Here is a 14,179-nt window from a genome sequence, read left to right as displayed (position 1 = left end):
GTGCTTTGCTTAGCTTGTTCTAAGTAGGTGCTTTAGACCACTGAGCCATCTCACCAGCCCGAGAAAACCCCTTTATACACTTATTTCCAACCCCTTTTCTTGTTTTTAGTACTAGGGATCGAACTCAGGGCCCTGAGTTTGCCAGGCAGGCGCTTATGCCGCTGAGCTATGTCCCCGACCCTCCAGGCCCTTTTATTATTATTTTTTTAAATGACATATTCTTTTTTTTTTTAATTTTATTTTTGTGTGTGTGTGGCCAGCTCAGCCCACCAGGGGGCGGGGCTGGCTAGCATGTGGTGCTGGGGGATTGAACCGCGGTCCCTGTGCTTTAGACCACTGAGCCATCTCACCAGCCCCAGGCCCTTTTAAAGTAAGGTGCAGTACCCTACCCTACAAGTGGGAAAAAGGTGACGACTGAAAGATGAACACTACGGGTCTAAATTATTACTTTCCAGACAGGGTCTCGCTCCGCGCTCTCCGCGATCCTCCCGCCTCGGCCTCCCGAGTCACGGTGCGCCACCGCGCCCAGCTAGGGACGCCCCAGAGAAGCGCGCGCCTACCTTTTTTTTGGCCTTGCCCCCAGATTTGTTCACTGGGTCTTTGTCTTTCTTGGCCGACTTTCCGGCATCTTTCTTCTTCTTGTCGTCTTTGGGCGGCTGCGGGAGTGGAGCAACAACGCAGGCAGGTCATAAGGTGGCTCCACGGGAGCACATGGGGACAGGGGTGCCCGTGCTCGCGCCCAGGCCTGTCCGGCGTCCCCGGAGCCCTGCCGTGCGGTGTCGCCTCCCCTGCGCCCCAGGACAGCCTGGGTCTCAAAATACCCCGCCTTAGACCCCCCGCGAAACTTACCATCGCGGAGCCCGGAGAGCAGCGAAGACCACTGCAGGCCCGTCAAGATGTCGGACAGAAAGGAAGCGCCGCTCCTCAGCAGGCCCAGACACCTCCGCCCACGGGAAGTACTTCCGGGTCAAGGGGCGGGGCCCCCGCGGGGAGGTCAGCGGGGCGGCCCTCGGCTCCTCGGCGCGGGCCGGGGAGGGAAAATGCCGCCCCCTAGGCTATTGGATTTTGCCGCTTGCAGTGGAGTATTCATATAGTGCTCGTCTATCACTGAAACACGGAGAAGAATTTACGAAGTCCCCAAGATTGCAGAGCGCCCGGCCCGGGCGGCAGCCCCGACTGCGCAAGCGCAGGGAGGACGCTGACGCCCTGGACGGTCTTCTGACAGCGCTTCCGGGGCGGGGACCCGCAAAAGAGCCCGGATTGAGAGCCGGGCGGCCGCCACAGCGATGGCAATTTTTAGTGTGTTTGTGGTAAACAAAGCTGGCGGCCTGATTTATCACCACGACAGCTACGCGCCGCGGGCTGAGGCTGAGAAAACTTTCAGTTACCCGCTGGATCTGCTGCTCAAGCTGCACGACGAGCGAGTGCTGGTTGCTTTCGGCCAACGGGACGGCATCCGGGGTGGGTTAGGCTCGCGGGCGGGGTCCCGTGCGGGGGCCGGGGGCTGGGGGCCGGGGCGACGGTGCCGAGGTGGGGTCGGTGTGTGCGCGGGCCCCGGGGCCCCTCGGTGGCGTCCTGGGGCTGGAGCCTCGCTGACCCCGGCTTCGCCTCTGCAGTGGGCCACGCAGTGCTGGCTATCAATGGCACGGACGTGAACGGCAAGTACACGTACGACGGGAAAGAGGTGCTGGAGTATCTGGGCAACCCTGCCAACTACCCGGTGTCCATTCGCTTCGGCCGGCCCCGCCTCACCTCCAATGAGAAGCTCATGCTGGCCTCCATGTTCCACTCGTAAGTCCCGTCTCTTCCCACTGCATAGTGGCCTCGCCTGGCTCTAGGCTGGTGGGGTTAGTATGGCTCTTTGGGCTCTTGTGAAGAAGAAAAACTCATCCAGCGTGCTCAGACTTTACTGACAATGCTGATCCTGCCCGAGTTAGTTTCTCCGCTAAGCCTGTTTTGCATCTTCAAAATAAGGCCGTTTGGCCCGAGATCTAGCTCAGTGGAGTAGCGCCTGCTTGGCAAGCGCAAGGTCCCGAGATCGACTCCCAGTACCAACACATACACACACTTAAAATAAGGCAACTGTTGGGGGTTGGGAAGACAGGGCGTGACTGCCAGAGATGAAATATTCTAAAATAATTAGGAAATGCCCTAAAATTAGGGGGATGGCTGCCTGAGTTCTGTATATAGTTAAAAATAATGGATTGTGTACTTTTGTTTTTTGTTTTTTTTGCGGAACCCAGGATTGAACTCTGGCCCTTCTGCTTGCCAGGGAAGCGCTTATTCCACTGAGCCATCTCCCAGCCCCCCTCGGATTGTATACTTTAAATGGATACGTTTGTGGTATGTAAATTGCACCAGTAAACTCATTTTAGAATTGATACTCCGGGGCTGGTGAGATGGCTCAGTGGTCTAAAGCACCTACTTAGAACAAGCTTAGCAAAGCACAGGGACCCCGCCCCCTGGTGGGCTGAGCTGGCCACACACACACACACACACACACACACACACACAAATAAATAAAATTAAAAAAAAAAAAGAATTGATACTCCAAGACTGGACATGGTGGTGCAAGCCTGTAATCCCAGCCCTTGGGAGGCTATAAACAGGCAGATCGCTGAGTCCGATCTAGTAGTGAAACCCTGAACACCCTGTAGACTCTTCCATAAAATACAAATAAATAAGTAAATAGGAATTGATACTCCATATACTCAACAATAAAGCAATTGAAGGGCCTGCCAGATAGCTCAGCGGACTAAAGTGCCTGCTTAGGCAGGCATGGAGACCGGGCATTGTGGCCCCACCCCTGGGCGTGCTGACAGTGATTGAGACTGGGTGTGGTGGCACTCATGCGTTTGAGAGGCTGAAAACTGGAGGATCATGGATCACTAGGAGTCCAATCTGTAGGGAGACCCTGTAGGCCCTATATTAAATACATAAAAATAAATAAATATATACCTTAACCAATAAGGCAATTGAACTAAATGACCTTTTAAATTAAAAGAGTTTTCCTGGGCTAGGGGTATAGCTCAGTGCCACAATACCTGGTGGGCAAGCACAAGGTCCTGAGTTCCATTTCCTGTACAAAAAAAAAAAAAAACAACCCTTTTCCTCATCTCAGCTGTGTGCTGGCCTAGGCTTAGCTGCTAGCGAAGTAAGCATGCACCTGTTTCCCAGAATGGTCATTTTACCAGTTTTTGATGTAAATTGTTTCCCAGTAAAATGTATACAGAAACCAAATGAATTTAAAAGAAATTTTGGGGGCTGGGGAGATAGCTCAGTAGAATAAGCACTTGCCTGGCGAGTGCAGGGTCCTGAGTTCAATCCCCAGTACTGCAAAAAAAGAAAAAAAAAATTGGCACAGCTGCTAGACAATTCATGCTGTCTCCCGTTACTGTACTTGTCTGTAAAATGAACTCCTCAGCTGCGTGTGGTGGTGCCTGCCTTTGATCCCAGCACTTTGGAAGACTGAGGCAGGATGTTGGCTAGTTCAAGCCCAGCCTGGGCCATTTAGTGACTTAGCAAGAGACCCTGTCTACAAATGGATGAATAGAAAATGGGCTGGGTTTAAGCTCCAGTACTACAAAAATAAATGAATGTACTCAGCCAATAAGATGACTTCAGTGAAAAAGTTTGAGAAGCACTGTACCTTTTCGGTGCTGGGGTGCTTTCCCAGCTTTGCCTCCTTTGTATTTTAGGCTCTTTGCCATTGGCTCCCAGCTGTCTCCTGAACAGGGAAGCTCTGGTATTGAGATGCTGGAGACAGACACATTCAAACTGCACTGCTTCCAGACACTGACAGGTACGCCTCCAGCTGGGCCACGGGGCTAGAGGGAGCAGGCTGGCCCGAGGACTAAAGACAGCTTGGGGGCGGGGGGCAAGGTTGGGGCAGCGTCTGGTTTTCCCAGAACAGTTATATAGACACATCTATTGTTTGCTTTGAGAACCCAAAACCAATATTTAATCTGAAGCTCATCCACGTCACCCAGCATGTTCAGCCCTGGTTATCCTGAGTTCAGATAAAACTCAAGTGCTAATGTTGCACACATGTTCCAAAATGAAATTTAAAAGGCCAAACAAAAATGACCCTTGGGTAATTCCAGCACTTGGGAGGTTGAGACAGGATTATAGCAAGTGTGAGGCCAGCCTGTATGTCTAGCAAGACTGTCTCAAAAAAAAAAAAAAAAAAAAAAGGGCTGGGGAGATGGCTCATTGGAATAAGTGCTTCCCTGGCAAGCCCAAGGCCCTGAGTTCAATCCCCGGTTCTGCAAAAAAAAGAAAGAAATAGGTTTGAAATATGAAAATAGCATTTGGGGGCCGGGGAGATGGCTCAGTAGAATAAGTGCTTCCCTGGCAAGCGCAAGGGCCTGAGTTCGGTCCCCGGTTCCGGTTCCGGAAAAAAAGCTTTTGTATTGCATTATTTCAGCTCCCCTGAATGTAGATAAAGCTGCCTGAGTGTTCTGTGTTTGCACTGTTGCTGCTGAAGGGCTCCAAGTGTGGGAGTAAATGGCAGACCTCAAAGCCTAGTCTCTCAGTCACCCTGATGAAATAAAAGTCCCTTCATTTGTCTGGTCCCTTCTGTTGAAATTTTGCTTTTTCTTTATGTAGCAGTATGGATAAAAATGGGCTTGATAGTGCTTTACAAAGCTGAAAATACTGTAAAAATACAGGATGGCACTATTTAATGGCACCTTTCCTCACCAGTTTGTGGCCTCTTTCCAGGGATCAAGTTTGTGGTGCTGGCAGATCCTAGGCAAGCTGGAATCGATTCTCTTCTCCGAAAAATTTATGAGATTTACTCAGATTTTGCCCTCAAGAATCCATTCTACTCTTTGGAAATGCCCATCAGGTAGGTGGCTCTGCTCCCCAGATACTGTTCAAAGCCTTGTGCCCTCCCCTAAAAGTGTTTTTGTTTGTTTTTTGGTTTTTTTGGTACTGGGAATCAAACTCAGGACCTTGCACTTGCCAGGCAGGAGCTGTGCTGCTGAGCTGTGTCCCTGGTCACAAAAGTCATTTGTGGTATAGCAGAATATTGCTGTTGCGTAAGGCAACAGTGACTAGCCCTTCTTTTTTTTTTTTTTTAATGTATTTGGCACAGGGTCTCACTACATAGATTGGATTTATAGTGAGTCTCCTGTTTTCAATCTCCCAAGCGCTGGGATTACAGGCATGCCACACCACGCAGGGGATCAAACCACAGCTACTGCGCTTTGCCTAAGCAGACACTTTATAGTCTGCTGAGCTATCTGGCCGGCCCTTTATTTTTTTAATTTTTGAGACAGAGTCTATGTTGTCCTGGCTGGCCTTGAACTCAGAGTGATCCTCCTGCCTCAGTCTACAAGTGCTGATTGCTGGAGTTGTGTCACCACACGCACCCAGCCCTCGATTTATTCAGAGAATTTACAAAGACTTCTCTTGGAGTTTATGTCCTTCACGTGGTGTTTCCACTGACCCTGACTATATACAAAGTGGGAAGAGAGCCTCACGCCTTACAGTTTTTTTTGTGTGTGTCTCCTTGGTCTGGCCTAGGTGTGAGCTGTTTGACCAAAACCTGAAGCTAGCTCTGGAAGTAGCAGAAAAGGCTGGGACGTTTGGACCAGGGTCATAAGCTAAACCTGCATTGGACTTCCAAAGCGAGGTCAGTCTTATAGCAGAGGCGCTGCTATTTCTCCTCCCGCCAGCAGCCTTGCTAGTGTACTTGAAATGGAGAACGCAGAGTCTGGTGACACATACTGATCCCTGAGCCTTAACTCTGTGCTCTCCCTTTTATATATATCGTGGTCCTACTTCCCAACTCTGTACAGATTTATTTATGGAGGCAGTAGGCCCATAAGTGCTGTAATAAACATTCCTTTGACCCAGTGTTTCTTGATGGTTTTTAAGGGCATGGGAGAGACAAATGGTATGGAAACTCTGAGAAGCTCAACACTCTGTTGCAATAGAAAGCGAAGCAAGTATGTTCACTGAGTGAATGAATATAATATCTGAATCAGGTATCGGACGTCATCCCAGATCTGCTGCTTTCCTGGGTTGAGGTGGCAGTGGTGATAGAGAGGGAACATTTGCCAAGGACCTAATCATTTTCATCTACCCTCAGAGTCATTCTTCTGGAGGAGTTAGCAGGTATATGCTATGCCCCAGTCTCCAGGCTAGTTACCAAAAGCCTGAATTTGTGTTCATGGGTTTTTTGTTTGTTTGTTTGTTTTTGTTTTTTAGACTGGGTCTCGCTAGGTAGTTTAGGCTGGCTTTGAACTCACTGTATAGCTCAGGCTGGCCTTTAACTCTCAGCAATCCTCCTTCCTCAGTCTCCCTAGCATGAGTAATGGGGTTAGAGGCACGCATTAGCATGCTGAGTACCTGTCCGTGTTTTCTGACCACACAGCCATCTGAGAGTTATTGTACAACTTCCAGCCAAGTTATTTAACCTGGTACATTCCAATAGTTTTGTCTCTATAAAACAGTCATTGCAAGTGTCCAGCTAAAGACAGAGGAGGCCTGAGCTTCGATTTAAGCTCCATCCACGCCTTACTTTCCTATTCCAGGGAAATGTCTACATATTGACAAGATAATTGCCCAAGCAAAACTGTCTCTCCTTATTTTACCCCTCTTGAAAAAAAGACACTTTTTTTTTTTTTTTTTTTTTTTTTTATCAAATCTAGTTTTAATCCTTGTATAAGAGTCATCTTACCCTCCCATTCATTCCCCTCCTATACTCAGGGTGCCAGTGAGAGTTGTGGCCTCCTCTCTTCCCCTGAAGACTCAAGTATTAGCAAAAGTTGTTGCCCACTGCAGAGGGGGCAGAAGTCACAAGTCATTAATGCCCTGAAGTTGCAGGGACAGCCTTAGCTCAGATGGGGATGAGTAAGATGGGGGTAGGACAGTGCTGAGGAGAGACAGAAGGGTAAGGGGACATCCACATTCCAGTTTCCTATTCACTTGGAAATGAACTAATTAGTAGGAAAGAGCTAATGGAATCCAAACACAAAGGTTGTCTTTTAAATAGAGCCCAGGATAGGGAACCAACACCTCATTAGCCACTGATAACTTTCAGTGCCACCTTGGTGAAGGACAAGGTACACAGATGGAACATGAAGAAAGGCAGTGCCCAGCCTTTCTGCACCCGACTGCAGGGCAGCCACAGCGGAGAGCGTGCTCCAGAGCCAGCACTCTTCACTCTGCCTTCTTGGGCACTCGCCCCATCTTGGTGCGAATGTTTCGGAGCAGGAAGAAACCAGCTGTGCTGGCTGCACAAATCATTTCTGCCACCCAGAAGGCTGTGCTCCAACTGTAGTGCTTGGCGATGGTGCTGAAAGGCAGCCCGGCCAGGAAGCCACCCACTGTCAGGGAGGAGGGAAGAGCCTGAATCCTTGTGAGGGAAAAACAGGTGGGCAGGCTCTTGCCTCCTGCAGGGAAGAGAGAGAGCAAGGCTGGATGCTCTAGGAAGTACCACTTACCATTGGCCATTAATCCTACGATGGCATGAGAGGTGCCGCATAAGTTGGAAGGCGCGCTTTCATTGGCTATGACTCCAAACAAGGCAATGGGACCATAAGAGGAGAAACCAAACACAGCACCTAGTACCAGGATCCAGATCTGCAAGGGCAGGCCAGAGTGGCTTAGAGTCAGAAAGCCTCCTCCACACCTGCGTGCCTCAAGCACTCGGCTCCCAGAGAAAATAGTAATGAAAAGCCAGTAAGCAACCCTCCGCACCCCTCTCCCTGGTGTAACTGAGAGTAGAGAGCCAGAATGGCTGGTGGGTGCAGCCCTGAGCCAACCCAAGGGTAGACAGGCAGGGAGGGAAGCCATCCCCCCTTCAGATGCTATTTGAGAATTTACACAAGCTGGATTAGGTAGGGGGTCAGGATAAAGATGTGAAAGACACGGAAAAAACATTATCTTTAAGGCACCTCATGTTCTGTAAAGCCTGTGAGCTCAGCGAGAGGGTGAAGAGCCGGAGTCCAGAAAGCATCTTCCTAGAGAAGCAGAGAGAAGAGAAGAAAAGCAGGCCCACAGTGGAGGAGAGGAACTGAAATACAAAGAAGAACTGAGGTGCAAACAGAACTGAAAATGGAAATCAGAGGCAGAGAAAGGACTGGCCCAGGCAGGAACAGGGAGATGGCGACAGTTACTGGCCCTGGTTTTCCTTGTACTCTGCGGTGGCCCAGGCTGCCCGTATTTACCTTGGGGGAGTCGCTGGTCACTGTTACCCGGAAGAGGTACATGGATGCAGTCATGCCAGCCATCATGGACAGCAGGAGGCCATGACGAGGGTTCCCATAGACAGACAGCCCCGCCTACACGTAAAGGCCCAGGGATCAGGCGCCCACTCTGGACTCTGGCACAGATCTTTAGCAATCCCATTACAGTTCTTGGCTCCAGACAGTTCTGGGTGGCCCTGAGAGCTACTCACGTCCTAAGGCCAAATTCCATATGTTCCCTCCCCCTTCACAGGCCTGAGACACGTGCTGGGGAGCTGCACCCAGGCTACCACCACCCCCAGTTTTCCTGGAGCAGTGGAGAAGTCTATAGCTAGGCTGAGAGAAATCTTCCCTCAGCTCTGTTAAAACTGTCTCTCCAACAGCCTTATCTCCACATCCCCAGGGAAGATAACAGTAGCACATGCCGCCAGGCCGTGTCCTGTGTCTGCTAAGCCACCTGGAAGACCCAAAGGGACTCCTCCTGCCCACTCACCTTTGCCATGGCCCGGTCTGACAAGTAGCCAGCTGCAATGCTGCCGACAAGACCCCCAACTTCCAGGGCACTCATGTAGGAGCTACCTGCAGTAGGGAGTTGTGGGAAAGGTACAGTAGAAGGTGTTACGCGTTAGGGCTATCTCACAACTGCTTAAAGCTTATGGAGTTACAGAGACCCTAAGGGTGACCAGCCATAGTACTTGAGGAGTGCCTAGCCTAAGAGAAAAATAAACGGGACAGAAGGAACAAAGGCTTGGATTTTTCATCTGCTTTGGTTCCTGCTTTTATGCCCTGGTAGTCATCTTACCCACAAGGGCAGACTGTCCCCGCTCCTGGATAAGGAAGAACTGGCCCCAATCTGTGCAGCAAGTCTTCACTCCAAACACCACAAGGTAGCCAGTAGAGAGCACCCACAGGTAGGGGGACAGTAGCAGCTCCTGTAGGGTACTGTCCTCTTTTGAGGAACCTGGAAGTGGGATGAGAACAAGCTTCAGGCTCTGCTCTTGCCACCCTGCCCGGTACCACTCATTAACCAGCCACAGGGACAGGGTCCATGGGCATAGCCAGGTGCAGTTGAAGTCTACCCCTCATGCCCCCAGTGCAAGTCTCAGTAAATGAAGGAGAAACAGAACTAGGGCAAATGGAGAAAGGCACCCAAACCACATAGGACGTGCTGTAGAACAGGAAGTCTATTTCAAGGCAGGATAGACTATAACATGAGTCACAGCACCCACTGGTCTGTCTTGGGATGCAGTTTTATTTACTCCCCACACACCTTCCATGGCTGCCCCTTCCCTATATCCTTTGGCTAGCACAGGACAAAGTGTAAGTGTAGTCCAGGTGGCTAGCCTGGCTGGCAGCTCACCCTTCTTGCCCTTGGAGGGAGTAGGGTCCAGGTTGCGTAGTCCAACATCAGCAGGTTCATTGTGAATGAGGAGGAGACAGAGGAAGGAGACAGCCACACACAGTGCCCCAGACAGGGCCAGTGTGCTGCGCCAGCTGTAGCTCTGGGCAAGGATGGTGGCCAGGATTGGGCCCAGCCCTCCAGCCAGGTTCATGCTGGTTGACAGAATGGCCCACCAGGTGCCAAACTGAGACGGTTCAAACCACTGTGAGGCAGAAGGGGAGAGTGGGTGCCAGGCCACCAGCCCAAGCCCACGTTGAGGGTTGGGTTTATATTGGGGAGATTCAGAAGCTCACATTACAGGACTGAGGATGCTTATACTTGGAAGAGCCAATTCCCTCATCTGCCACCTGATCCCACCTCCTAAAATATCTTGACAAGCAATAGGAGCTGGCTAGGAACTCCTGAGGAGCCAGTTGTGGGGGTCAGAAAGGGTGCTCCCACATGCACACTAGGTGCCTCCTATGCCGGCGATGGCAAGCCTATGGCACGCATGCCACAGCAGGCTGTTTACATCATTGAAAGCTCTAAAAAGTTTGCCATCACTGCTCTGTGCCAACCCAGCAGGCTTGTTGGAAGCACTTACCTTCCGTAGGATCTTCCCACAAGGGGGCCAGCCCAGCCCCTGTGCCAGGCCATTAAGGAACCAAAGAGCAGCAAAGACAGGTACTGTGGAGCTCCAGGAAAAGACTACATTGACCAGGCCAACCAGGAGCAGCCCAGAGGAGAAGAGCCAGCGAGCACTCATCTGGTCAGACAGCACCCCGCTCACAAACTTGCTGATGGCGTAGGCTGCCGACTGGCTGCTGGTGATGAGTCCTGAGGGGAGCAGGGAGCAGGACACCTGGGGGGTTAGGGGCAGGGCAGAGGCACAGGAGGGGTGGAGGAAGGCATGGGGTCAGGTGTGTGGAGCTGCCCGGCAGGGTACGACAGGTTGCTTCCTCGAGGAACAAGAGCCTGAACTGCAGTGGCAGCCACTGCTCCTTCCCACCCCACTGGCCACAGGCTGGCTTCAGATTTCTCCCCTGCCAGAGTCCAGCTGCAGCTTCCCTCTGGCAGGTGCATGCACCTGAGCTTTCCCCTCACCCTGGATGCCAGTCTGAGGCATCAGGCAGTTTTGTTCCCCACCTCTGAACATGGGCAGAGGGTATGGATGGGCTTCAGGACTGGATGGGGATCTTGTTCCTCCTAAAGAACAGCATGCCAGGCCACACAAAACCACTCACTTGCCAATGCTCCCTGAGTCAGCAGCCAGCACTGCCCTGCAGCCTCAGCATGCACACACTGTGGAGGAACCTTGCCCAGAGCCCCCAAAACATCATAAACACTGCCTGTGCAGGCTGAGGTCCACACCAGATAAGCACCCTCCTCAGTTTTTGGCCCATACCAGTGGGCACACACTGATTGCCCAGCTCTGCTCCATGCACACTGCATGCCTGTGCACACTGCAGTGCCACACTTAGTGTGGCCTGTGTGTTCTGGGTCCCAGGATCCGCCACCCTGCCCTTCAGGGCTCACCCAAATCATCCTTGTCCAAAGAGATCTCTTCCACCAATGCCGGCATGACAAAGGAGAAGGTCTTGCGGTTGAAGTAGTACAGGCTGTAGCCACCAAACATGGCTGAGAAGATCACAGTGCGGTAATAGCCGTAGCCTTGGCCCGCCATGGTAGAAAAGAGCAGGTCTTGCCAGGCAGGACGCACAGCTTCTGACCAGGCTCCTGCTTTCCTGGCCACTCTCGGCGCTCAAATCTGCTGAGTTGCTTTTTTCCCCTGCTCCCTCCTCCACTCAGCCTCCTAGGCTCCCTTTATAGCTGCCTTCTGGACAATTATTAAGCCTGGGGCCGCTCCTAGGGAACCCAGTGTCCTGAGGGAGACAAGAAAACAGATTACTGACAGCCAAACTGCAGGGGTGGGGGCGCTCCCTGACGGCAGGCCAGCCTGGTCAGCACCCTATGTACCCAGGATTTCTGCCTTTCCCTCCCTTTTCACTTTGCCTGCCTGGGAAACCAGCTGTGATTAAAAGCTCAACCTAATTAATAATTACTTTCATTTGCATGAGCCCAGGGGAGACAGGAGTGGGCTGAACAGAGCTGTCCTCTTTATGCAGCCCTACTCCCTCAGTTGCCAAACTTCCTTCATGCAGGGAAGGCTACAGAGGGCTTCCTGGTTGCCAGGCACTGCAGTAAGCACCAGATCCGCCTCTACACACCTCTGTCCCTCTTTCAGTTAGACATGATACCCCAGCATGCACATCTCCAAGCCTTCCAGAGCTGACCTCACCCAATGCCTGGCACATAACGGGGCTGGTATGGCAGTGCCGCCTTATCCTTGGGGGCTCACCCCACCCCTCTCAGGATAGTAACCTAGGTATGTCGATGATTTTTTTTTTAATTATACATACCTACAGTAAAGGTTGCAAATTAGGCATAGTAAGCGATTTACAACGATAATAATATGCTTCAAATTTATAGATTATTTCTGAAATTTTCCATTTCATATTTTACCACTTCACTTGACCTCAGTAACTTGCATCGAACCGTGGATGGGGGGGGGGCTCCTGTAGTTACACAATGAGAAGCAGGGAGAAGCCCCCCTTGTTCGCTCCAGTGTCACGCGGAAAGCTCCACGCGGGGCTGAGGTCTCGATGGGGCACCTCAGAGCTGCCTCCGGGTCCCCATTACCCGGCGAGATGTCAGAGCGGGCTTCCGTCTGCAGGGGCCCGGGTCCGCCGAGCGCGGGAGACGCCCCGCTTCCCAGGCCCGCAGCGCGCTGGCCTTTCCGCTCGGCCAGGCGGCAAATGGAGCAGAAAGCGCGGGCGGCCCGGCGCACGTAGGCGCCCTGGCAGAGGAGCCCGCGGCGAGGACGCGGAGGGCAGCTGGCCAGCGCGTGTCCTCAGGACACCCAGGACACCCGACTCCGGGGCGGGGACCGCAGGTCTGCGCGGATTAAAGGGAGTGTCAGCGCCTCTACATCGCCCCCGGCCCAGGAACTGCCCTCACCCCGGAAGGGGCAGAGGCAGAAACAGTCCCGGGTTCTACCGGAAGTTGGGCTTCCCCGACAGCGTAGCCAACGCACCTGTGACTCCCAGCCCAGTTCTCCCTTGACGCCCTTCCACAGCCCGCCTCCCCTACCTGGACCGAGGGGGAAACCCAACTAAGATAGGGCGGGGCCAGGCCGGTTGGCGCTGCGCATGCGCCGGCGATGGGGGCGGGTTTCCCCTTGGACCGCCCCACCACCCGGAGGCGGTCTTCCTCTAGGACCTTGGTGTTGGTCCTGCAGGTCGCGAGGCTCCTAGCGCGCGGGTAGCGCCTCCTAGGGGTTGAGTGACATAGGTTCACTTTTCTTTTGATAACATATTCTTGCTATGTAGTTCTGATTGGCCTTGAACTCACACTATGTAGCCCAGGGAGCCCTCGACTTTGAAGAGATCCTCCTTGCTTCAGCTTCTCGAGTAGTGGGAGTAGGAGCGTGCACCACCATGCCCTGCTAGGGCCTCTTCTTAACCGACTGCATTCGACAAGTCAGTTTCTAGTGAGTGCTTCCCACTACCAAATACACAGGGAATAAATACGACCATAATGATCATTGTTCCCAAGTTGCTCACAGCCTGGGAAAAGTCTTGTAGGAGCGCAATATTTCCTATACATAATGAATGCATTGCTCAACACAATTTGATTTTTTTTTTTTGGCAGAACCAGGGATTGAATTCAGACCCTTGCACTTGCCAGGGAACCCCTTATTCTACTGAGCCATCTCCCTGGCCCCTCACAATTTGAAATGTTAACCTGTAGTCAGACTGTTTTTGGCAGAGATAATAAAGACATAGTGTTTATTTATTTATCTATATTTTATTGTAACGGGGAACTGAATTCAGGACCGTATGCTTGCCAGGCTGGCACTGTGCTGCTGAACTATATCCTCAGTCCCCATAGTGTTTAAAGGAAGGCCCCGAGTAAACTTCAAATCACGAACCCCTATGTAATTGTTTTTCTCCATCTGATCCTGGGGATCAAACATGCACGCTCTACAGCTGAGCTACATTCCCAGCCACTCTGTTTTTCATTTTGACACAGGGTTTAAGTTGCCCAGGTTAGCTTGAAACTTGTGGTCCTCCTGTCTCAGCCTCCTGAATAGCCATAGGCCACTATGTCTGACTTCTGAATCCACTTCGATCTGTGAGCCTATTTTTATTTTTGCTAATCTCATAGTTTGCTGTAAGGATTTAACAGACGATACAAAGGACAGCTCAGAAAATTTTATTTATTTATTTATTTATTTATTTATTTTTCAGTACCTGGGATTGAACTCAGGATCTTGTCAGGCAAGTGCTTATTCTGCTGAGCTATCTCCCTGTCCCTCAAAAAATTTATGTTAGGGGCTGGAGAGATGGCTCAGTGGTCTAAAGCACCTACTTGGAACAAGCTTGGCAAAGCACAGGGACCGCGGTTCAATCCTCCAGCACCACATGCCAGCCAGCCCCGCCCCCTAGTGGGCTGAGCTGGCCACACACACACACACACACAATAAATAAATGTAATAAATAAAATAAATAGGGCTGGAGAGATGGCTCAGTGGTCTAAA

General features: G+C 51.6%; 2 protein-coding genes across 7 annotated transcripts; one reads left to right on the top strand and one right to left on the bottom strand.

Moving 5' to 3' along the window:
* Positions 1–1,193: 1,193 nt before the first annotated feature.
* Trappc4 (trafficking protein particle complex 4) lies at positions 1,194–5,864 on the top strand. The gene is made up of 5 exons (XM_004636430.2): positions 1,194–1,461; positions 1,617–1,791; positions 3,699–3,802; positions 4,723–4,849; positions 5,530–5,864. Exons 1-5 carry the CDS (start codon positions 1,287–1,289, stop codon positions 5,606–5,608), a joined length of 660 nt encoding a protein of 219 aa, XP_004636487.1. The 5' UTR covers positions 1,194–1,286; the 3' UTR covers positions 5,609–5,864.
* Positions 5,865–6,627: 763 nt separating this feature from the next.
* Slc37a4 (solute carrier family 37 member 4) lies at positions 6,628–12,762 on the bottom strand. 6 transcript variants are annotated; one of them, XM_023721063.1, is made up of 11 exons: positions 12,674–12,762; positions 12,103–12,534; positions 11,116–11,462; positions 10,184–10,416; positions 9,559–9,802; positions 9,001–9,159; positions 8,692–8,777; positions 8,181–8,294; positions 7,908–7,973; positions 7,455–7,593; positions 6,628–7,337 (listed from the first exon to the last, which is right to left on the bottom strand). In XM_023721063.1, exons 3-11 carry the CDS (start codon positions 11,261–11,263, stop codon positions 7,171–7,173), a joined length of 1,356 nt encoding a protein of 451 aa, XP_023576831.1. In that variant the 5' UTR covers positions 11,264–11,462; positions 12,103–12,534; positions 12,674–12,762; the 3' UTR covers positions 6,628–7,170. The 6 variants fall into 6 exon arrangements, with proteins under 6 accessions (XP_023576831.1, XP_023576833.1, XP_023576834.1 ...); XM_023721065.1 differs by having other exon boundaries at positions 12,166–12,534; XM_023721066.1 differs by lacking the exon at positions 12,103–12,534 and having other exon boundaries at positions 12,674–12,697.
* Between the last annotated feature and the right edge of the window lie 1,417 nt (positions 12,763–14,179).

The sequence above is a fragment of the Octodon degus genome, unplaced genomic scaffold, assembly GCF_000260255.1.
Source record: "Octodon degus isolate 3935 unplaced genomic scaffold, OctDeg1.0 scaffold00080, whole genome shotgun sequence".
NCBI lineage: Eukaryota > Metazoa > Chordata > Mammalia > Rodentia > Octodontidae > Octodon > Octodon degus.
Note: the sequence above shows the minus strand (reverse complement) of the source record. Positions and strands in the feature narration are given on the sequence as shown.